General features: G+C 34.0%; 5 protein-coding genes across 5 annotated transcripts; 3 read left to right on the top strand and 2 right to left on the bottom strand.

Annotated features, from left to right (window-relative positions):
- Positions 1–850: 850 nt before the first annotated feature.
- On the bottom strand, positions 851–3,374 carry LOC111310975 (uncharacterized). The gene is made up of 3 exons (XM_022910355.2): positions 2,492–3,374; positions 2,230–2,398; positions 851–1,664 (listed from the first exon to the last, which is right to left on the bottom strand). Exons 1-3 carry the CDS (start codon positions 3,308–3,310, stop codon positions 1,189–1,191), a joined length of 1,464 nt encoding a protein of 487 aa, XP_022766090.2. The 5' UTR covers positions 3,311–3,374; the 3' UTR covers positions 851–1,188.
- Positions 3,375–10,642: 7,268 nt separating this feature from the next.
- Positions 10,643–17,991, top strand: LOC111311701 (kinesin-like protein KIN-5C). The gene is made up of 23 exons (XM_022911313.2): positions 10,643–10,911; positions 11,027–11,156; positions 11,264–11,422; positions 11,534–11,883; positions 11,975–12,113; positions 12,216–12,313; positions 12,397–12,553; positions 13,143–13,212; positions 13,338–13,414; positions 13,701–13,754; positions 13,872–13,952; positions 14,028–14,139; positions 14,222–14,308; positions 14,392–14,567; positions 14,711–14,872; positions 14,972–15,079; positions 15,385–15,543; positions 15,615–15,698; positions 15,774–15,979; positions 16,068–16,169; positions 16,405–16,514; positions 17,079–17,230; positions 17,414–17,991. Exons 1-23 carry the CDS (start codon positions 10,853–10,855, stop codon positions 17,609–17,611), a joined length of 3,030 nt encoding a protein of 1,009 aa, XP_022767048.1. The 5' UTR covers positions 10,643–10,852; the 3' UTR covers positions 17,612–17,991.
- A 698-nt stretch (positions 17,992–18,689) lies between these two features.
- Positions 18,690–19,284, top strand: LOC149520277 (pentatricopeptide repeat-containing protein DWY1, chloroplastic-like). The gene is made up of 3 exons (XM_089740733.1): positions 18,690–18,821; positions 18,995–19,181; positions 19,280–19,284. The coding sequence occupies exons 1-3, from the start codon at positions 18,690–18,692 to the stop codon at positions 19,282–19,284; spliced, it is 324 nt and encodes a 107-aa protein (XP_089596859.1).
- A 623-nt stretch (positions 19,285–19,907) lies between these two features.
- LOC111310586 (germin-like protein 9-3) lies at positions 19,908–21,027 on the top strand. The gene has a single exon (XM_022910063.2). It carries the CDS (start codon positions 20,121–20,123, stop codon positions 20,763–20,765), a length of 645 nt encoding a protein of 214 aa, XP_022765798.2. The 5' UTR covers positions 19,908–20,120; the 3' UTR covers positions 20,766–21,027.
- Positions 21,028–21,076: 49 nt separating this feature from the next.
- On the bottom strand, positions 21,077–23,612 carry LOC111310972 (beta-fructofuranosidase, insoluble isoenzyme 1-like). The gene is made up of 7 exons (XM_089759045.1): positions 23,341–23,612; positions 23,173–23,181; positions 22,202–23,055; positions 21,898–22,056; positions 21,568–21,806; positions 21,382–21,472; positions 21,077–21,262 (listed from the first exon to the last, which is right to left on the bottom strand). The coding sequence occupies exons 1-7, from the start codon at positions 23,525–23,527 to the stop codon at positions 21,077–21,079; spliced, it is 1,725 nt and encodes a 574-aa protein (XP_089615171.1). The 5' UTR covers positions 23,528–23,612.
- Between the last annotated feature and the right edge of the window lie 190 nt (positions 23,613–23,802).

The raw sequence follows: 23,802 nt of genomic DNA, 5'->3' as shown, positions 1-23,802 counted from the left end.
GTTGGATTCCAAAGCTCCCATCTCTCAATATCTAACAATGTTATTAATCAAAATTCAAACTTCAAAAGTTTCACAAATTTACTATTGATCTTTGTTTAATTTAATCATGTCAATAAAATACCAACTCCAACCTTTTTCTTTACGTCCATTACTATGAATTAAACCATTCATAAGAATACTGAATGATACCATTTAAACCAAATTGAACCATATTTTTCATAAATGACATGAAAACCATAAAAAACAAATTTATGAACATTTTACTTATAGTACAACAATCAAACAACCAAACACTGTGTTTTTTTTCCCCCTAAAATATCACATTAACCAATACTTTCATGCACATGTTAACAGTACTCCTTTCATCTCAAAAATAAAAATCTGATTTGACTTTAACGTTGTATTGTTAATGAATAAATAAATAATATAATTTTTTTAGAAATAAATGTTGATAATATTTTAAAGACGATTAATTTCAAGATTATGAAGGGTAAGATTTTGATATTAAATACTTTTTTCTTTTTAATGTTATCAAACACAAGTTTAAGGAAAGATCAAGAGTGGATATTTTGATATTTGAATCTCCATTATCGGTTGAATGTTTATAAATATGAATATTTGATTTAACTATTGATGATATATATATATATATATATTTCCTTGCTAAAAATCAAGTTATCTAATAGAGAGTGATGATAGACTGACATAGCATTGAAACTAAAATAAAATTATCAACTTCTATTAGTTCGAATATTTAAGGAATTTGACTTTTTTAAAATAAAATTTTAAATTTAAATATTATAAATAAAAAATAAATATCAAAAAATTTATTTTTTTATAAAATTCTATTTGAATTAGTAAAGACTTAATCTGATTACTATCAAAAAGTCTCATACCCAAAAACGAAATTAAAATAAAATGCTAGAATAGATAATATCATATTCCTTTTTGGCTAAAAACATAAACTAAATCCTATTGAATTGATCTGAAGATTTGACGTAGAGTAAGCAAGTGGGAAACACTGTAAATGGGGACAACTCCCCAAACCAACCACAATTAAAAAACCAAGCTGCCAATTTTCTAGAGTCCACGGGTAGTTCTTAAGCTTTTAAGAAACCTATAGAGATTGGGCCACAGCAACATCCATCAATGGTTTCACTTCACCGAAAGGCCAACTGCCCTGAGCCTCTAGCTCTCATTTTCATCAGCATTATTATTGTTCCCTGCATCCACAAGAATGCACTTCATACTATCAGCCAGCTCCTGCATTTGCTCCCTTGAATGCAGTGGTGAAGGATAAACGCAAATACAATCCAGCCGTCCGTCACGTATAGTGTCGAAAATCGCGATGGACGGGGCGATGCCATGAGCAGAAGCACAGCCCATGTAGTCCTCTAGGCCAACTTGTTTTTGCTGGTCATTAGACTCATCAATCACCGTATCCTCGAACACTGATATTAAAGATGTCCTCAAGGATGACGATGAAGTCAAGCCAGGGTTTTCCATGGCCCTGCACATCAAGAAATTCAGGTCTGCCATGTCTGACAAGTGCCTGTTGCAGTTCTTATAGTTTGTAAATGCTGTGTACATTTTCTTTGCTAACTCCCAAAGCTTCTCTCCTCCTTTAATGACATGCGTGTTTAGAACAGCTGAGTGGTAAAATCCTACAAAATTTTAAGAGTTGCGTCAAGAAAATCACTTGCCTTAATTGGCATGGAATTTAAGACTTGGAACATTGGTTCAGTGTTGGGTTTTTTTCTCCTAATAAAAAAGTTGAACCATTGAACATGGCAGCATTGCCTTGTACTACTGCATGTTCTAGCAATTGACCAGTGTTTTTGGTTTTGTATCAAACAAATATGGAAAAAATGGTACTTGGTAAGGTCAGCTATGAATTCTCATCAGATTGATTTCTCCAGAAATATACCAGGGCCAACCCCCATCATAAATACCTCTTTTCAGGACCAAATTTATGATTGAAATAAAAAACAAAAAAGATGCGAAAGTGTACGAAAGAGGTTTATTCCGAGTCTAAAAGTCTATGATAATGCAACTGATCACCTGAAAGTTTTGATTTTGACAAGTTAAAGTAATTTCAAATAGAATCCAATCGACCAAAGAGCTGGTAGGTAAGAATATTGGAGTTGACTGTAAAAAAAAAGAATCCAATTGTGCTTAAAGGAAGATTTTCAAGACGTTTTTGGCGATAAAATTTTATAAAGTGCTTACCAAAATTGTGATTGGAAAGAGGAGGTTCAAGAATTGAGCGGCAATCGGTGAGAGTTACAACTCCATACTTCTTCTTTTGATGATCTGAAAAGCATTTAGAACTGTGTGCGGCAATAAGCCCTGCTGCTCCTAATGCTCCACACAACTTAATCCCTCTAGCTTCGCAACCCTGAAATTTTCAATGGAGTCTCAATAAAGGCCTTTTTTCATGCCAAAAGTTGGAAATTTTTAAAACTTAAAATTGAGTGCTCAGATTACTTACAGTCAAGATCCTGTCAGTGTCATCAGGGCTGATCAGCAACCTCACTACTTGACTGGATCTGGGAGATTTTGCATCTTTGAACTTCAAATTTGTCAGCCTTAAAGAATTAACAGAGTAGCCCAGCATGTCCACTCCCCGTGCCCAAAGAGTTTTCTTGGCTTTCCCTTTAGGAATAAGATCTTCAATCGCCAAGCTAACCTCTCCTTTGTTCATCATAACTTCTTTTTGACCCTGCTGCGACCCTGTCTCCTCTTCTTCAGTACGCATTAACGTCAACAACTCTCTCAGCAACGACACCGCCGTGGTCCTGTCACATGCGGCGGCATGTAGGCGGAGCACCAACGCCCACCTTGCAGTAGGCAAACCATAAACACTAGCAAAAAACATGTCATTTTGGTTGCTAAATGAAGTGTTATTCGGATGAGAACTATTCCAAACATTTTGGTTAAGTTCATGTTCAAGAATCAATTGCAGGGGTGACATATTTTTATCTTCTTGGTTACAAAAATTTTCAAAGATGTTACAAGTTGTGGAAAGGTTAAAGGACTTGATTTGAACGAAAGGAGAAGGAGACGTAACAAAGGAGAAAGCATTTGCACTAGGATTATAATGGAGTCTAGACCTAAGAATCGGATGGGAATTTTGTAGCTTATGAAGGGCATTTTGGAGGCGTGAAATGTCGGGATTTTTGGAAGAAAAGATAGCCAAGACAGCTATGCCAGTGCCACCGACCACCGCACGGCACCAGTTGTGCTCGGTGCCACCAACGGCTCGGCCCTTGGGACCGAGCATTTGAGAGTTGAGAGTTTGGGTGGACATATTGTAATGGTAGCAGTAGTGGTAGAGTAATGATACAATAACTGTAGTGACAGTGAGCTTTAGTTTCGGTGAGCTTTGAAGTGAGGAAATGTATCTCTATATATAAACGAGTCTTAAATTCCCTAGTCCGTCTTGTTAAATGTCTCAATGATAATACTACAGAAACAGATATAAAGAATTAATTATAATTAAAGATAATAAAAAATAAAAATATTTTTTTTACTTTTTCAAACACGAAACATTAATATTTACGGAATGGATGCAATATTAAATTTTTTCTAATTATATGTTTAGTTTATTATTTGATATCACGTGGTTTCATTGATTGTGAAAATTATGTCATATGTATGTATACGAGGACTATTTGTGTTGGGCTTAGTTTCCTTCACGTCGAGTTGGCCTAAAACGAAAGTTCATTCATCAAAGATTTTTTGGTCATTTCATGCTTTGTTATAATATTTTAAACCCTTATGTGATTGAAAAAAAAAAAGAGAGAATGTGGCAGTAAGATAGGGAAAAAAGAGGGTTTAATGCAGTTTTGATCAGGTAGTTTAATCAAAGTCAATTTATTATTTGATTGAGCTAAAATTTTATCAATGTATTTATAATTCATTAATTTTTAGTCTAAACAGTAGAAATCGGGTTTTAAGTTTTTTACCTACTGATTTCATGAGTATTTGTTAATTCTTAAATTTGCTAAGACTTCTGTAATTTTCTCTTGTAAGATTATTTCTTTACCAAGATTGTCTAATCTTGGGATATTATGGTTGTATACCTTTTATTCTAGCTATAAAGAACTTTGTATTCTCATTATTTTGATAGTGAAAATTATTTTTTGCTGCCTGTGATTTTTACTCCTCTTTTTGGAAAAGTTTTTCATGTATCCTTATGCTTGTGGTTTAATGATTTATTTGTTAGCTTTATTTGTTTGATTCTTGCAAGATTCACACAAAAGAGAGATAATTTAATTTTTTTCATTGCGTGACATATTCGGTTTAAATATTGTTTGAGATTATTTTATCCCATCAAAGTAGTATCAGAGCTCAAGCTATTTGATTTATGCCTTGTGTTGAATAATGGAAGCCAATACAAGTACAATGATTAATTTGAATGGTTCAAATTACCATGTGTAGAAATGAAAGATTGAAGACTTACTTTATTTGAAGTGTTTGCCACTGAAAAACCTGAAACTAAAAACAAATATAGAATGAAATTTGTTTCATCGACAGGTATATAGTTATATTAGACAGTGGGTAAATGATAATATTTTAAACTATGTTAGTAGAGAAACACATGCACGCACTCTTTAGAGCACGCTTGAGGATTTGTATGCTAAAAAATAAACTACTTTTAATTAAACAGTTAATGAATTTGAAAAATCAAGATAAAACTCATATGATAGATCACTTGAATGCATATCAAAGTATTATTAATCAGTTGGTTGGCACAAATTTCAAGTTTAAAGATACGATACAAGGTTTATGACTTTTTGGTACATTATCGAACTCATAAGAGACGTTTAGAACAATGTTATCTAACTCAACCCCAAATTGTATTATTATTATAGATTTGACTAATAGTGGTGTTTTGAATGAAAAATTGACAAGAAAGTCACAGGATTCCTCTTCACAGTCTGACGCTTTAGTCACAGAAATAAGAAAATGAGTAAAAGTAAATGTCTGAAGAATAGAGACAGAAGTAAGAGTAAGTCCAACAAATTTGTCAAAGTTGAATGTCATTATTGTGGTCTAAAAATGCATATAAAAAAATATTGTCGAAAGTTAAAAAGAGACAACAATAGTGACAAAGATAAGAAAAAGAAGAATGGTGATGGTAATGATACTGATAAAGTTACTACTGTCACAGATGACTTTCTTATTTCATATGATGATAATGTTGTTAATTTTACATACCATGAGACTAATTGGGTGATTAATACTGGTGCCACAATTCACGCTACATCTCAGAAAGACTACTTTTCATTTTACACACCTGGTGATTTTGAAAGTGTTAGAATGAGTAATGATGGCTCAACTAAAGCCATTGGTATGGGAGATTTGTTCTTAGAGACCAATAATGGCACTACGTTGGTCTTGAAAAATGTTAAACATATTCTTGATATTTACTTGAATTTGATTTTTGTAAGGAAGCTTGATGATGAAGGGTTTTGTAACACTTTTTGTGATAGTTAATGAAACCTCACTAAAGGTTCTATAGTTGTAGCTACGGGTATGAAGCTCTCGTCATTTTATTTGATGTAAGTAAAGGTATCTAATTTCGTTATCAATGCAGTAGATAATGATGATACAATTAAACTTTGGCATAGTCACATGTGCGAAAAAGGTTTAAAGGTTTTAGCCAAGAAAAATCTTTTTCTGGAGTGAAAAATGTATCCTTGAAGAAGTGTGATCATTGCTTGGCTGGGAAACAAATCAGAGTTACATTCAAGACATCCCCTCCATCAAGAAAACCAGGTATATTTGATTTATTATATTTTGATGTTTGTGATATATTTTGATGTTTGTAATCTTATGAGAATAAAAACACTTTGTGGTTTCATCTATTTTATAATTTTTATAAATGATCATTCAAATAAGATATAAGCTTATGCCTTGAAATTAAAAGACCAAGTGTTAGATGTATTTAAACAATTCCATGCTTTAGTTGAAAGATAAACATGGTTGAAATTAAAATACATAAAGACTGATAATGAGGGTGAGCACACTAGACTTTTTTATAAATATTACAGACAACGGGGTATTAGACATCAAAGGTTACCTCTTAAAACTCCTTAGCTGAATAAGTTAGTTGAGAGGATAAACATGACATTAATAAAAATAGTGAAATGTTAATTTCACAAGCACAATTATCAAAATCTTTTTAAGATGGGGTTTTGAGTATAGTTGTACATGTTTTAAAATTTTCACCATGTGTTTATTTAGATTTTGATGTTCCAGATAGAGGTTGGTTAAGTAAAGATGTGTCATATGATCATTTACTTACTTTTGGATGTAAGGCTTTTGTGCATATTCTCAAATATAAGAGGTCAAAGCTTGATGTCAATACTGGACAATGTGTGTTCCTTAGTTATGGTCAGGATAAGTTTGGCTACAAGTTTTATGATTCAATGCAAAAGAAACTTGTGAAAAGTAAAGATGTTATTTTTGTTGAAGACCAAACTATACAAGATATTCAGAAGATTGATACATCAGTTTTACGATGCAATGATAATTTGATTAACTTGAATCTAGTTCCTCTAATAGATATACCTATAGAGATTGAAGAAGTTAAGGATAACCACTATAATACAGGTGATGTGGATATCGATCCTACATAAGTTAAGGTGGGTGATGATACCTATGAACAATCATTAGTATCAAAGGTTTAACTAGAGGTTTTATCAAAAGTTTCACTCAAGAGGTCTACTAGAGATCGACAGCCTTTCACACGATATTATGTTGATGAGTATGTATTACTAACTGATAGGAGAGAACCCGAATGTTATGCAGAGACCATAAAAGATGAACATAAAAAATAGTGGATTGATGCCATGCAAGATAAGCTGAAGTTTTTGTATGAAAATAATACTTTTGAATTAGTAAAACTGCCTACGGGAAAAAGAACTTTGAATAATAGATAGGTATATAGAGTGAAGAAGAATAACACACTTCACAACCATGTTTCAAAGCTAGATTGGTTGTTAAGGGATTCAGTTAAAATAAATGTATTGACTTTGATAAAATATTTTCTCCTATTGTTAAAATGTCATATATTCATGTGGTTATGGGTTTAACAGCTAATCTTGACTTGGAGATTGAGCAGATGGATGTTAAAATTGTTTTTTTCCATGGTGACTTGGACAATAATATTTACATAAAGTAGCCAGAGGTTTCATAATAACAAAAAAAAAAAAGATTTTGTGTGCAAGCTGAAGAAAAATCTTTATGGGTTGAAGCAAGCACCGAAAAGTGGTATAAGAAGTTTTAGTCAGTTATGGGTGAGCAAGGTAACTGAAAAAACTATTTTTGACCATTGTGTGTTTGTGCAAAAATTCTCTGATGATGATTTTATCATATTATTACTTTATGTTGATGATATGTTGATTATTGGTAATAATGCTTATAGAATTGACCAATTGAAAAAGTAATTAAGTAGATTATTTACTATGAAAGACTTAGGGCCAGCACAACAAATTCTTGGAATTCAAAATTATTGAGACAGAGCAACTAAGAAATTGCACATATCATAGAGCACTATATTGAAAATATACTTGAAAGGTTTAATATAGATCAAGCCAAAGTGGTTAGCTCTCATTTTGCTACTCACTTTAAGCTAAGTATTAATTATAGCCCTTCTACAACTAAAGAAAAGGAAGACTTGAGAAGAGTTATGTATGCTTCAGTAGTAGAAAGTTTGATGTATGCAATGGTATGTACTAGGTCAGATATAGCCTATGTAGTTGGTATTGTTAGCTGTTTTTTATCAAATCTAGGAAAATAGCATTGGAATGCAATTAAGTGGATCGTGAAATATCTATGAGGCACTCCCGACTTGAGACTCACTTTTAGAAATAATAAACTAGTACTAGTTGGCTACACTGATTTAGATATGGTAGGAGATGTTGATTTCCTGAAAGTCTACTTTGAATTATTTAATTACATTCTCATCTTGGCAATCGAGACTACAAAAATGCATTGCACTTTTTACAACAGAGGTTGAGTATTTACAGCCACTAAAGCATGTGAGGAGTTGTCGTGGATGAAAAAGTTCATACAGGAACTCAATTTTAAGCAGCAACACTATGTGATATTTTATGACAATAAAAGTGCAATTCACCTTTGTAAGATTTCTATTTTTCATTCAAGATCAAAGCACATTGATGCGAGGTACCATTAGTTAAAAGATACTCTCAATGATAACTTGTTTGAACTTGAAAAGATTCACACTGATCATAATGGTTTAGATATGTTAACAAATACACTACCAAAAAAGAAGCTTGAAGTTTGTCATTTGATAGTTGGAATGGCGATTCCCTCCATATAGTTAGAAAATGAAAGATTTGTCGGGCTTAGTTTCTTCTATGTAGAGGTGGCCTAAAACTAAAGCCCATTCACCGATGACTTTTGAGTCTTTTCATGCTTGGTTATAGGGTTTTAAACCCTTATATGGTTGAAAAAAGAAATAAGAGAGTGTGGCGTCAAAATAGAGAAAAAAGGAAGAATATATGGTTTTGTGTAGTTTTGATCAAGTAGTTTGATCGAGATCAATCCGTTATCTGATTGAGCTAAAATTTTTTCAGTGTATTTATGACTCATTGTTCTTCAGTTTGACGGTGAGATCGAGTTTTGAGTTTTTTACCTACTGATTTTGTGGGTATTTGTTAATCCCTAAATTTATTGAGATTTTTTCAAATTTCTCTTACAAGATTATTTCTTTAGCAAGGTTGTTTAATCTTGAAATATTGTGGTTGTATACATCTAGTTATAGTTAGAGAGAACTTTGTATTCTCATTATTTTGATAGTGGAGATTATTTGTTGCTGCCCGTAGTTTTTAGTCATCGTTTTGATGAGATTTTTTGCGTAAATTACTTGTATCCTTATACTTGTGGTTTTGTGATTTATTTGTTAGTTCTATTTATTTGATTCTTACGATATTCACACAAAAGAGGGATAATTTAATTTTTTTCATTGCGTGAAATATTCTATTTAAATATTATTTGAGATTATTTTATCTTATTAATTTAATCTTAAATACAAATTATACTCACACAAAATAATAATTATCTCATTTAAAATTAGAAAACAATATTTTGATATTCCATAAAAATTAATAAAAAATATTACTTTTAACTTATTAGTGTCTATTATCATTTTAGTGAACTTGATATATGACATTGTAAACGATAAATTATTGAAAGGTGCTTCTTTTAATAGTCCATCATTAATTATATTATCTATACTAATAGAAGAGAAATTCTTATTTATAATAAAAATAATAATATTTAAAAAAAAGTTGAAAACAATGGTATGTTTATGGTGTGGATAGAGTAATTGTTTTGTGAAATTTTTTTCTATCCCTCTTCGCCTTTTGCTTTCTATTCTGGTAGGAATTAATTTTTGGGCTAACGAATCAACCGAACTTCATTTATTGTGCTTTCATTTCAGATCCTTTATGGTTAGTAACTTCTATTAACATCAATATTTTTAATAAATATCAATATCCAAAAATGATAACACTATTAAAAATTATCACATAATCGATTTTTAATTGGCTTCTTTTATTTATTGAATGAATAATTAATTTAATTGGTTTAAATTTTTTTTTATAAAAATTTTTAAATTTAAATTTTATCGATAATCATTTGTTAAAATTATTTTAAATATATAATTTATAATTATTTATTTTAAATTATCAAATACAATATATTTTTACTTAAAAGATTAAATAAATTATTTACTTTAATGTTTTTTTACCAAAAAAAAAAAATTAACTTCTCCCCTCCACGCTCTGCATAGCCCATGTTCTATTTAATTCTGCGCTCAATGCATCCACAACCTCTTCAACTATCTTGGAAGGCTTCTCAGTAATAAGTATGGATGTATTTCCCTATTTCAGTCATTACTCGTCAGTCATGACTATGGAGGCACGTTACAGGCTTGATAACAGAAGTCAAGTGTCGGGATTCAGTGGGACCAACATAGAAAAATGCATGTTATGTTTCTGCCCTTGCCTTGGATTTTCTCGACTTCTGAGCAAGTAAAAGAAAGTCCTCGCTGCCTTTGAGTCTTAACTCTTAACTAGCTACAGTCGTCCTTTCGGCTAGTAAATTAAAACACTATGAAAAGGACAAAAAATAGGAAAATCATTAAAATCTTAATAAAAATGATATATAAGTTAAAAAATAAAAAAAATTTATATTAATATAAAGTATAATATAAATATACGAATTATTAATATTTTATATTATTTAAATTCACGAATTTAGAGTTTTAATTGTTGATGTCAAAACCCAGTTTGGTGGGCTTCTAGCCCATCAAAATTCTCGTGAAGTAAACCAAATCCAAATGCATCGCGCGTTAGGTTATGAGCCACCGAAGAGTGCGGGATTCAGCCATTAAATTATATTGGGCTAAGTCCAAGTGTATATTATTTGGGCCAGGCTCAGCCAAGTTAAAAAATAAAAGTCGATTGGGCTGAAATAGGTATTTGGCATAATTCCTAAGGGCAATCAAGTCCAATCAGTATAAAAAAACCTAGACCGTCCGATTAATATTCCGAAAAAAATACCCGTTTGATTTAAGGAGCGCCTTCTTTCAAAATATTCAAATCTCATTCGAAAGCCCGCTGTCTCTTCAAATTTCATTCACCCATAAACAAAACCCAAATTCCAAAAAATAAAAAGGGGAAGAAGCAGATTCAAAAAGCGGATCTAACAGTCACAGAACAACAGCAGCAAAGCCGAACAGAAAAAAGAAAACAAAAAACAAAAAGAATAATCGAAAATAGGTTCGTGCGATTCTCCTTCGTTTCGACGATTGAAAATGGCCGGTCGCCACGAAAAAGAGAAAGGCGTCAATGTTCAAGTCCTCCTCCGTTGCAGGTTGGTCCTTCTTTTAACTCTGCTTTCGGCTTAGGGTTTCCTAGATCCACTAATTTCATTTGATTTCATCGATTTTGAAGTTTTTTTTTTTTGGGGGAAAAATTATATTTTACAGGCCCTTTAGTGAAGAGGAGTTAAGGAACAATGCGCCGCAAGTGGTGACGTGTAATGAGTACCAACGAGAAGTCGCCGTTTCGCAGAACATCGCCGGCAAACATATCGATAGAGTTTTCACTTTCGATAAGGTTTCCTTTTGTTGTGATTATTAATTTTTTTAATTAATTAATATTGTCATTGGATTTGTTTGCTACTGAAAATGTTCAATTTGTTAATGGTTCTTAATTTTAAACAGGTATTTGGGCCATCAGCCCAACAAAAAGATCTATATCAACAAGCAGTGGTTCCAATTGTGAATGAAGTTTTAGACGGTTTTAACTGTACTATTTTTGCTTATGGTCAAACTGGTACTGGCAAAACTTACACTATGGAAGGTGAATGCAAAAGGGCAAAGGTAATGAAGATATATTATCTGTAATTTTTGCTTACATTTATTTCTAATTTTATCCAATTTGTGTAATTATGTATTTGAATTTATTAATGTTAATGTAAAAAAACGTGACAGACGGGTCCTAATGGCGAATTGCCAGCGGAGGCAGGGGTTATCCCAAGAGCAGTACAACAGATATTTGATACATTGGAGAGTCAGAATGCGGAATATAGTGTGAAAGTTACGTTTTTGGAACTGTATAATGAGGAGATTACTGATTTGCTTGCGCCTGAAGAAATTTCAAAAGTTGCTTTGGAGGAGAAACAGAAGAAGCAGTTGCCACTTATGGAAGATGGGAAAGGTGGAGTTCTTGTGAGAGGATTAGAAGAAGAAATTGTTTCAAGTGCTTGTGAGATATTTACTTTGCTTGAAAGAGGATCTGCTAAGCGTCGCACTGCTGAGACTTTGTTGAATAAGCAATCAAGGTAATGGTTCTTTTTGGTTTGCTTTATATGTTTAACTGAAGTTAATGTTTTTTTCTCTTTTTGTTGATTGAAGAATTGTTGTGTTTTTCAGTCGGTCGCATTCTCTATTTTCTATTACAATTCATATTAAGGAAGCAACACCAGAAGGTGAAGAACTTATAAAGTGTGGGAAGCTAAATTTGGTTGATTTGGCAGGGTCGGAAAATATATCTCGTTCTGGTGCTAGGGATGTATGTATTTCTCGAATATTTGGGAATCGATTTGAAGGTTGTATCCAAATTTAGCTTTTTAGCTGAAATTATTAATGCTTTGGTTGATGTTTATATTTACAGGGTCGTGCAAGAGAAGCTGGTGAAATTAATAAAAGTTTACTTACTTTAGGACGAGTTATAAATGCTCTTGTGGAGCATCTTGGGCATATTCCATACAGGTTTGAAATCGCTTCTTAGATTTGCTTGATACCTATATTCATTTCATGTTGATTTATGATTATTTAGTTTGATTGGAATTTAGGGATAGCAAGCTTACTCGATTACTTCGTGATTCACTTGGGGGAAGAACAAAGACTTGCATTATAGCAACAGTTTCTCCTGCTGTCCATTGTCTGGAGGAGACCTTAAGTACACTGGATTATGCACACAGGGCAAAAAATATAAAAAATAAGCCTGAGGTTTGTAGTACACAATCATTATTGAACAAGTCAATTTTTTTCATGTCTCCCTTTTGTATTGGATTTCTTTTCTGTTTTTCCTTAAATAATTTATAGAGACATGCTAAAATTTATGGTTAACTTGAAAATGGATGCCTGCAATAGCTTCTACCAGCTAATGCAGGAATTGCATTGACTTGCAAGTTGCAATATCTAACTTGTTTGTTTTAAAGTGATTTTTTAAAATAAAAGTTTATCTTCCTTGAAACTGATGTAAGGTTCATGCTTCCAATAGTATTCTGAATTCCCTGAGTTTTATTTATGCATTAAAATTGGTGTGTTGTCTTAACACTTACTGTTTTGAATAAATTACAGTGGGTTATAGATTCCATTGAAGGAAAGTTGTTATTGCATATTGTATCTTGGATGTCTAGTAAAATATAAATTGCTATTATGTGACAATTTTTTCTATAGCAATATCCACTTGTCATTTCTTGTCCTTGCTGTGCAATTTGTTGATGTCTTAGTATGGTTATTGGCTAGTTACATCATACTGTTCTTCGGAATTGAGAAAAGGTTTAACTAGTAACTTATTGATCTCTTTATGTAGGTTAACCAAAAAATGATGAAATCAACTCTTATAAAGGATCTTTATGGTGAAATTGAACGCCTAAAGGCAGGTAGGATACTTCTTTATTGGGGGGGGGGGTGTTAAAAAAATTAACATATGGGGCAATATAATATTCCTTTTATTAACTAAGGTTACTTATATACATTGCTTTTTTTGTGCTGTCCATTTCTTCAGAGGTGTATGCTGCTCGTGAGAAAAATGGTGTTTATATTCCAAAGGAGCGATATTACCAAGAGGAAAGTGAAAAGAAGGTGTGCAGTTTGGTTCATACTTTCCCCCTTAGCTATAGGGTGTATGTTCATGTGGATATAGAATGATTTTGTTGTTGCATAATGTTCTTTGATGTCATTTCTTAAATGCAATATTGCTTTCCTACTATTGGAAACTGCAGCTGTGTTTGTCTATTCTATTAATATGGTGTTTTTCCTATATAAGTATAATTGAAGTTCATTTATCAAGTACTCAGGTTATTCAGGTGATACTGAAGGATTTCTTTTAATTTATTGTTGTTCATGTGCTCGTCTGGCATTTGTTCAGGCAATGGCTGATCAGATTGAACAAATGGTGGTCCTTCTAGAAAACGATCAGAAGGTTAGGTTTTACTTTGGTGTCATTTTTGATTGGTTGGAACGATGAGTTGCTTGCCATCTTTGATTGATTTTTGTTGCTTATAAGTTGCTGTCTTTTGTTTGGTTTGTTACAAAACAGCAACTTGAGGAATTGCAAGACAAATTTGTTGCCCAAGTTCGACAGTGCTCCGATTTGAGTGGCAAACTTGAGAAGACTGAGGTGAATTTTCTTAAGTTTTTTTATCTGATCCTTTAAAATTATGGATCGATGCTAATTAACTAGGTGATAATGCAGAAAAATTTGAATGAAACCAGCAAATTGCTTGCCAACTCTGAAGAGGAATTGAAGAAGTGTCTCTATGTGTTGAAGGAGAAAGAATTTATCATATCTGAACAGAAAAAAGCTGGTATACATTAATATATTCATAAATTTTAGCTTATATTCATATTTATTTTGTGCTGACATTATTTTTGAATGGTCAAAAATAGAAAATGCTCTAGCACATCAAGCTTGTGTTTTAAGGTCTGACTTGGAGAAAACTGTGAAGGATAATGCTTCATTGTTCCTAAAAGTTGGTATGTTGTTCAATTTAGTTATTGCATACGTATTGCGTGTATCAATAAATAGAAACCTGAACCTATGATGTTTTACTTTATAGGAAGGGAAGACAAACTGAATGCTGATAATAGAGTAGTCATTAACCACTTTCAAGTAGAACTAGCTCAGCAAATTGGTTCTCTTTGCAACCTGGTGGCCTCATCAGTGTCTCGACAAAATGAACACCTTGAGAGTGTTGAGAAACTCTGTCGTTCTTTTACGGATATACATGACAAGGTATTAAATGGTTTTGGCATTCAGGATTCTCCCTTTGAACTGACCTCCTGTTTTCCTTTTTTGTCATTGTGGTAGTTCTTGTCTTGTGTTGGAATTCATTTATTAGAAGTAGCTGATCTTGTATTCATAAATCTTGCTTTTAGGCAATCTTGGATATGAAGAAAAAGGTGACCGCTGCAAGGGTTTTGCTTGCTTCCCACATGGAGGCAGTCCAAAATGTTGTGCGATTGCACAAGGCTAGCTCCAATGCTGCCTTAGATGAAATTTCAACTCTAGCTTCTTCAAACGCACATTCTATCGAAGAGGTAGGTGCTGATATTTTGAGGTTTGTTGCGTTTAATTTAATTTATTTGGAGTTTTGCTCATTTTAATTATTTCCCTTTTGTTCATGAACTATGGACCAGTTCCTTTCATCTGAGGCCAGCAAAGCAGCTTCAATGTTTGATGATCTTCAAGGTACTCTTGCAACTCACCAAGGAGAAATGGCTCTTTTTGCAAGGGAACTGCGACAGGTTTATGCTCCAATTTTCAACTTCTCTCTGTCTTAGTGATGTATATCTCATTGTTGTATCCTCGCCTCTCTCTTTATTTTTTCAATTTTTTTTTTTTGGTATTTTTCCCTTTTAGTGCATAGCATTGCAAGACATGCATTTATTCTGCAATGATTTTTTTTCCAAAATATTGTTTTGCTTGTACTATTAATTTTAGCATAAGTTCCCATAGATTGGTTCCATATGTAGATTTCTTTGTTCACTTTATATTAATTTTCTTTTCATTGCTGATTTTATTTTTTTCTCTGTCCCCTTTTGCTTAACAGAGGTTCCAAGTTAGTATTGACCAAACAAAGGACATTTCTGATTACACCAATGGAATTCTTGACAAGCTTTTGGAAGAGTCTGTGAGGGTTCAAAATCATGCAGTCCAAGCTGATGAAGTTCAAATGAAGACCATTGATAGCTTCCTGACGGCTTATGAGGTATAATATACAAATTCCTGCCCAGAGATATGTTGCTGAAATTTCTTACTTATCAAGCTTATGCTATGCAGGAGCAATCAAAGTCTGATGCAGAGAAACTTATTGCTGATATGACAGATCTTGTGTATAACCATGTCCGACAGCAGAAAGACCTGGTTTGTCCATTCTCTATTTGTTTTCTATGGTTCCCTTAATTGTATTTGAAGATTAACTGATGGTTTCTCTCGCAGGTGGATGCAAGGCTTGTAGATATCAGAGAAAGTGCTGTGGCAAACAAAACATTTTTAGATGGACATGTTTCTTCCATGGACGGTATCACAACAGATGCAAAACGAAAATGGCAAGCATTTGCTATGCAAGCAGAGAATGATGCTAAAGACAGTGCTGATTACTCAGCTGCCAAACATTGTCGTATGGAGGCACTCCTACAGCAATGGTAAATTATGCCATGTTTGTATTTTGAATCCATTTCTCGTCTTTGCATTTTTGACCTGTCCTTTTTCTCTTTATTTTTTTTACTTTAGTGTGTCTACTGCTGAATCTGCATTCAAGCACTGCAAACATACTCGGGAATCTGTGAATGATATGGGTAGTAAACATGTTTCAGATATGGCATCACTTATCAGGTCAGTGGTAAACATCCTTTGCAGTCTTGTTGCCATTGTAAATGGGATGGAAAGTTAACAATAAACTCTACCTAGAGCCAATGCCAAAGTTTTTTATGTTGTCAAATTAGGCATTAATATAGTTGCTTCCACTTGTGGAGGCTATTACTATTATCAAGACACTCTATGTTGGATTCTTCTGTCTCTGTTGTAATTTGTTGTTTTTCGGAGGTTAATTTCAATATGTTCCTTTCAGGGATGCTTCTGATACAAATGAGCAACATGATGCTGAGGTTGATAGTGCCCGGGTGTTAGCTGAGCAAGATGGCTTGAAGAATACTGATGATACCCTTCAGTACATTGATAGTGAGTTTCTTCTAGACCGTAGAGTTTATGTTTGATGCTAACTATCGGTCCAAATATTTAAAATTAGTATAAAGCATCTCTTGTTCAAAGGGGCACAGTGATCATTTCATTTATTCTAAGGTGTGAAGGATGTTTTAGTATTAAATAAGGGGAAGAAGGTTATTCATGGAAGCAATGCATGGGAGGGGATTAATTTACCACTCCTACAGCAATGGTAAATTAATACTTTGTTAGGTGATAAACCTGTTGCATTATATAATTTCATTCAAGAGACAAGAATTCAATTTTAATTAAAATGTTTTATGGAGAAAATGTGAAGATTTTAGCAAGTTGCAATTAGTCTCCAATCTCCAATTCTCCCATGTCCCAAAAAAGAAAAAAAAAAAGAGAAAAATAGAAAATAACTTTCAGTTGCTCTAATTCATGGAGATGCTAGAGAATAGAATGGTATTATTGGTATCTATGGTCAATTCTCTCTTTGGATGTCTGTAAACATCAACCACTTCTTGCAAAAGGTAGCTTCGGAATACTCTTATGAGTATATTTTCATGGAATTCTGTACAGGCATTTCAGAGCAGGTACAAGGAATTACATCAGGAATCTTAGACTCTGTTAAAGCTCATGGTAAAAGCCTCGAGGCATTCCAGGACAATCATTCAAGTCAAGCTACATCCATCAAGAAGAGAGCAGAAGAAACATTCCAGCAGAGATATATGGTATGTTGTGCAGCTTATGACTTAACCATGCTGACTTAATTTGAGAGTGAGACTCCATTAGCCATAGGATGCCTCCATTTTATTTCTGTTTTCCACTCAAATTGTAAGTGATGGCATTTGCATTTCTATTATGGCATCCAGAAAATTTAAACGACTAATTGCGTTGTGATAAACATTGCACAGGATTATGAGCCAAGTGGGACGACCCCAATAAGAAGCGAACAAGATGTTCCACCCAAGGGGACTATTGAATCTCTTCGAGCCATGCCAATGGAAGCTTTAGTCGAAGAATTTCGTGAAAACAATGCATACGAATCATTTGAGCCAAAGGAATTAAAGCCATCACTGATACCACGCTCACCCCTCACTCAAATCAACTGAAACCGGTGTGGTCTTGCTTCATTCATAATGTTCTTTCCAAATTATATTTGTATCTGTATGATTAGTGTAAACTGTTATTATCATATCACCTTTGGAATATCGCAAGGATGCAGCAGTCGGAGGTGGAAGTTGTAGCATGTCCCAAGATTTAGTACGATTAATCCTTTCTCAGGATTTAGCTTTGGATAGAGCAATGTAAATTGAGCCATAATCCCACACTTTAGGGTTAAGTTTTATTCATGGAATATTGCATTTTTCGTCAGCAGCTTTGTAATGTATGCCAATTTTGTCTACCCGAAATTGAAATTTCAACTTTTCTGAACAACAATTACATATTGCAAAGATGCCCACGTATGTATTCGAGATTCGGCATTTCCCCCAGCTGAAGGCACTAGAGATTTTTATCTGATGATTCAAATTGGAAATTGTTAAGCTGTTCAATTCTTATTAAATTTAACGAGATGGGATTAGGGTAGTTTAAAAATATAGTTTTTTAAAATTTAATTCAATGTTTAAAAATATAGTTTTTTAAAATTTTAATTCAACGTAATAAGTTTAAAAAATAATGATAAAAATCAAATTTCTATAACAAAAAAAAGACAAAAAAAATGACATAAATAGAGTGGTACAAATCAAAACTTAAAAGGCTGTTGGCTTAACCGTTGCATGTTTCCTCGTCTTTGTTCCGACGAAGATACGGTTTCAAAGGTACCTCGTACCATTTCCATGTTAAAGCTCACGAAAACCCAAACCTTGCTTATCGCAAACCATGAAAGATTTCGCCTTTTATCTATTTCTCAACCTGCTGCAATTGCGGATACTCAACAAACCTACCTCAAACCGAGACGCAAAAACCATTGGAATCTAGTTCTTCACTTCATGTAGACCCCAAATATTTGGTCTTTGCTTTGTTAAACTGCAAAAACATCTTTCAAATAAAACACGTTCATGTCCAAGTAGTTGCCAATGGATTATTAAATAATCTCTTTGTTTCAAACAAACTTCTTAACAAATATGTTAACACAAGGCTTTAGGTGAAGCTTATGCCCTTTTTGAGGCCTTGAACCTAATAGAGAACATGACAGTTGAGAAGGAAGGACTATGGAGTGCTTTGCTTGCGGCATGTAGAATCCATAAACATGTAAAGTTGGCAGAATGGGCTGCAAAATCTTCTTTTGAAATTCAGCCCCCAGAATCCAGGGCACCATTTGTTACTCTCCAACATTTATGCAAATGCTGGTAGGTGGGAAGATATGGCAAATATTAGGAACCTAACAAAAAGGAACTTGGAAAAGATCCCTGGTTGGACCTGGGTGTCAAAGGAGATTTATGGATCGCTGAAGAGTATGAGTGAGAAACTGGAGTTAGCTGGTTATGTTCCAGATACAAATTGTGTTGCATGATGTTGATGAGGAAGTTAAGGTTGGAATCTTGTGCACACGTAGTGAAAAATTGGCTATTGCATTTGGTCTTATTGCTGCACCTGAGGGAACTCCTATCAGGATTACAAGAAATCTTAGAGTTTGTGGTCATTGCTACACATTTATTTTGTGTCAGCTATTACAAAGAGGTTGATTATCGTCCGAGATGCAAATCGGTTTCACTACTTCAATGAGGGTGCCTGTTCATGTGGGGACTACTTGTAATTGGCTTACTTGATTTTGGCAGGTTAGTTTTCCCCTTTTACATGTTTTGTTAAAGTATCAGATCATATTTTTTAGGGTTCTTTAATGTTAAAATGTCTAACACGCATCTGCTTTTGAATAGGGAACTTTTGTGGTTCATGAGGCCATTTGGCTTGTACTGATAATGATGACCTGATTTAATGGACAAGAACAAATTATTCTTGTAAATTACTTGGATTAATTAGACCCTGTTTTGCACTTAAATCTTGTGAAAAAGAAAGTTTTCTTAGCGATGATTCGTTTCCTATTTGTCTATTTGTATCAGATAAACTGTAATGAAAATTTTAGGCTATACCCTTAATGTCATTTGCCACCTCCTAACTAGTTAGTAGTGCTACATAATTTAAAATAATTGACTTGACTATATCATTTTCCAATATTGTTTTCATTTACAGCATTTGTAAATCTAGAGTTCCGCTCCATGTCTTATTTTGATTGTCTTACTAGACAGTACCATATTCTTTAAAGGGGGCTTTAATATACTTCTCTATGTATATCATTTAATGTGTCCTGATGTATATGGCATGTCTTAAACTTCGAAGAAATTAACATGCAATATTTGAGACTTCGGTGATAAGCTGAAGAAATGACGTGTAAGACAAAAATGCATTGTTATTTCTTTATAGTTGCCGGCCAAATGCATATGGTGGAGAGTGCCGGTCAAATTGCTACCAAGGTTCTGGTTCGCATCTAATATACATTGTTGGATACATACTATGATTACACATTCACGATCCTTAATCAGCTTTGCTTTTATGGTCTTCTATGTAATTATGAGATCATCTAAAATAGTCTAGTTATTCTGCATAACCTCAACTTTCACCATGGGTATCATATCATGCATTCATGCCCTCATTTTGGTACTGATGGTTTTCCAGGTGATATATGCTAGTGAGGCAGACCTTAAGCTTGACTCTGTCCTCCCTCCAAATTTCACAGCTGCTGATGCAAACTTCTTCACTCATACTGCCTTCCGTGTCCTGATTGGGGCTGATCCACCAACAGGTTTTGAGGTTATGAAAGTCAGCGAGGCTGAATTTCCAGCCTTGAATGGCCAGGGCGTTTCTTATGCTGTGCAGCAGTTCCCTTCAGGCTCCTTAAATCCTGTTCACAGTCATCCTCATGCTGCTGAGCTTCTTTTTCTTCTCATAGGCTATCTTGAAGCGGGCTTTGTTGATGCACAAAATGTGTTACATATTCAGACTCTTCAAGCCGGAGATCTGTTTATCTTCCCTAAGGGGGTTGTCCACTATCAATATAACTACGGGCCGGACTCTGCTTTTGCGATTTCTGCCTTCGGTAGTGCAAATGCTGGAACTATAACTAGTCCTGGGTCTGTTTTTTCAACTAACATCAGGGATGATATCATTGTCAAGTCTTTCAGGATTGATGTATCAACTGTTAAGAAGATCAAGGCCTCTCCTATACCCAAGGGCCAAGGCACGCTAAAAGATCCTTTTCTTACATAGATTTTTGTCAACTTTATATTATGAGCACCAGCTAAGAATGCTTTCAGGTTGCCGCATTCTTGAAAAGGTCCTCAAGGCATAGGTTTTTGATAATTAATGTTGGCCATGTTCTTTGTTAAAACAATCTATTAACTCAGGGATCATGTTTTAGTTGATAATATATAAACTTCTTTCGTTTCTTTCAATCCCTTGTATCTTATTTTTGTAAAGCCAAGCAAGAGCAAGGAGAGCCTTAATAATTTTAAACTTGACATAAGAACCATAAAAAAAAAAGTGACATTGTTTAAACTTGATAAAAATCCAAATTCCCTTCACTTGTTCATCCGTTCAGGCTTCCGCATTCTCCAGGCATTGTCATTTTCTAAAGTGACAGTTTCAGTTCCATTGTTGAATAAAAACACATGAGCCTGATGAAAAACTGCTATTTTTGGATATACCCTTGATGAGATGCATGTTTTCCCTCCAGCTGCAAAACTCTCTACCACAGAGTGATCAATCTGCCCAGCCAATAAAAGAAAATGGAACGCATAAAAGTACTGTTATAAGCAAAAAGAGCAGAAGACATGAAGAGTGGAGACCTAGAAGTATAGAATTATATATGTCATAGATAGCACACCAAACTCCTAAGAGAAAGCTTCTTATAAGACAAATCTACATGTACAAAGCCACCAAATGTTGGTTTATAAACTCTCTTCGTCAAAGTGGATCTGACACAAAGAAATCGAATCAAAATGAGTTTCAAATTTTATATAATGGAGGAATGAAACTCATTAGTGGTCTTTGTAGGAAAATGTAGACAAACCTTGATGCATCAGAGCACATGAGAACAACGTGTTTGTTTTGAGCTTTGAATATCCTGAAGAAAACTGGAGTAAATTCTTCTAGCTTTTCTGAAGCTAATGCCAACAGTCCAAATGGACCGATTGCACCATGAACTTTTGATTTCTTTTTGCAACAAAGGTCTTGAGGATCTTTCCAGGTAGGATCAAATGGCTCGGCTTTTTCCAAGTTAGGTATTGAGAAGGTGAGATCAACATCAGCCTGTGAAGATCGAGGAGATAATTATAAGGAGGTCTCGAATAGTCTTCCTTTTAGTGAATTATGTTCTTAGAACTTTTGTTAGGGAGCAAACCTGGGAGCCACTTATTCCTTTGATTTCAATATGCTCTCCTGGTTTAAGCTGTGTATTCCTCACTTGGACCTTTTTCCCCCTTAGAGTCTCTATCTCTTCAATAGGCCATTGCTCCAATTGCTTTCCGCTGGGATCAAGCCAGACTGTCCTTGGAATTAACTGAGATAATAATGCCATTAAAATTCAGAACAAGTTCATAACAATAACTATCACTTGAATATCAGTAAAATATATTTTGATTGAATATCAATATATATATATATATATATATGTTATATTTAAATATTTATAAGGTACCACATACCTGAATGCCAGCCCATCCTTTTTTACCATCTTCCTTCTCAGAATCCGATTCATTAGCCCAACCCCACAAAATCCTTCTGTCCTTTACAGGATCAAAGAATGTCTTTGAAGCATAGAAATTACCATAATCATATCTAAGACCAGCCCAACCATCAACAAGGGCCTTTTCAGGTTCGTACTTATCCTGATCAGGGTAATAAGTTCCAAGAGGGTAATACTCGTGCCTTGTAAGATCTAAGCTCGCCTTCAAAACATGTTTCACGTTTCCTAGTACAGATGTCTCCAAGCCATTTTTCCTAGACTTTGAAACAGGATAAAAGTCTGGACATTCCAACATTCCAGTATTAGGAACCGAGTGTAAAGGGTGTTGAGCTTTGGTCCATTTCTTGAGATCCTTGCTCTTGAACAAATAGAATATCCCTGTACGATCATTTTTACTTCCTACCAATATATTCCAGTACCCATATGCCAACCAAGCTGTGGTAGGGTCACGAAAGGAACTGGCATTCATGCCTTTATCAGCAACCACTATCGGGTTTCCCTCTGAAGGCTTCTTCCATTTACGTAGATAAGGATCTGATACATTTTCTGGTACAGCATAGTTTTGTACCTGGTTTTCTTGGGGGTCAATTCCTCTGTAAAAAATTACTGGTTTATTGCCTGGAAGAATATTGACTGACTCTGACCAACAGCCCTTAATATCAAAGGGTGCAGAAGGAGTGATTGCATATTCGAGTGCTTCCCAATTCACCATATCCTTTGACACTGAATGGGGCCAAACAATGTTGCCCCACACTGCTCCTTTGGGATTGTATTGGTAGAACAAATGGTACAATCCTTTGTAATACATGGGGCCTGTTTGATGACATATAAATTGTGAGATCAATACTTGCTTTGAAAGGGTTGGATTAAAAGAAGGTATAAATTGGACAAACTATAGGCGAAAATTTGCAGCATAGTTAGGAGACTTACCATTTGGATCTGTGGTAGATTTTTTTTTTTCATTGTTTAAACATCCCCAAAGGAAAAACCAAAACAAAGAAAGAAACGAGAAGTTAGTGACAATGTTGACGGCAGTGAGCTTGCATAAAAGTTAGATTCTAAAATGAATATTGAACCTTTGAATTTTGAAGAAAAAACCACTGATCCAATGCTTCGGAGGCTGAAAGTGGTAGCCTGTTCTATGGAGTTGCTTAACTCTAATTGCACTTAGAGACTGATATTCAGGGTAAATCCTGTGAGAAGCTTTGATACCATTGTTCAAATTGATTATTGCAGCAAGGTTCCAGACTACTAAACAAAGAAAATGAAACTTTGAAATCTCCATTGAAGAGCAAAAGAGGGTAAGTTAGAAGTTTGATTACAGGAGAAAAAGATGGGTTGGAGATTTATAGCTATCCATCGATGGAGAGAAAAAGGTGGTGATGAATTTTCGGAAAATTACACTGACTTGAGATGGATAGAAGTGATCAAATTTAGATGATAATTTAAAATATGATATATCTCAATAGAAAAGTTAATTAACGATGAATATATCTAATTTTTATATTAATTTTATTCATGTTTTTAATAATTATATTTAAATAGAAATAATTATTATAT

This window comes from Durio zibethinus, chromosome 1 (genome assembly GCF_047325235.1).
Source record: "Durio zibethinus cultivar Kanyao isolate XHJ-2024 chromosome 1, ASM4732523v1, whole genome shotgun sequence".
Lineage (NCBI taxonomy): Eukaryota > Viridiplantae > Streptophyta > Magnoliopsida > Malvales > Malvaceae > Durio > Durio zibethinus.
Note: the sequence above shows the minus strand (reverse complement) of the source record. Positions and strands in the feature narration are given on the sequence as shown.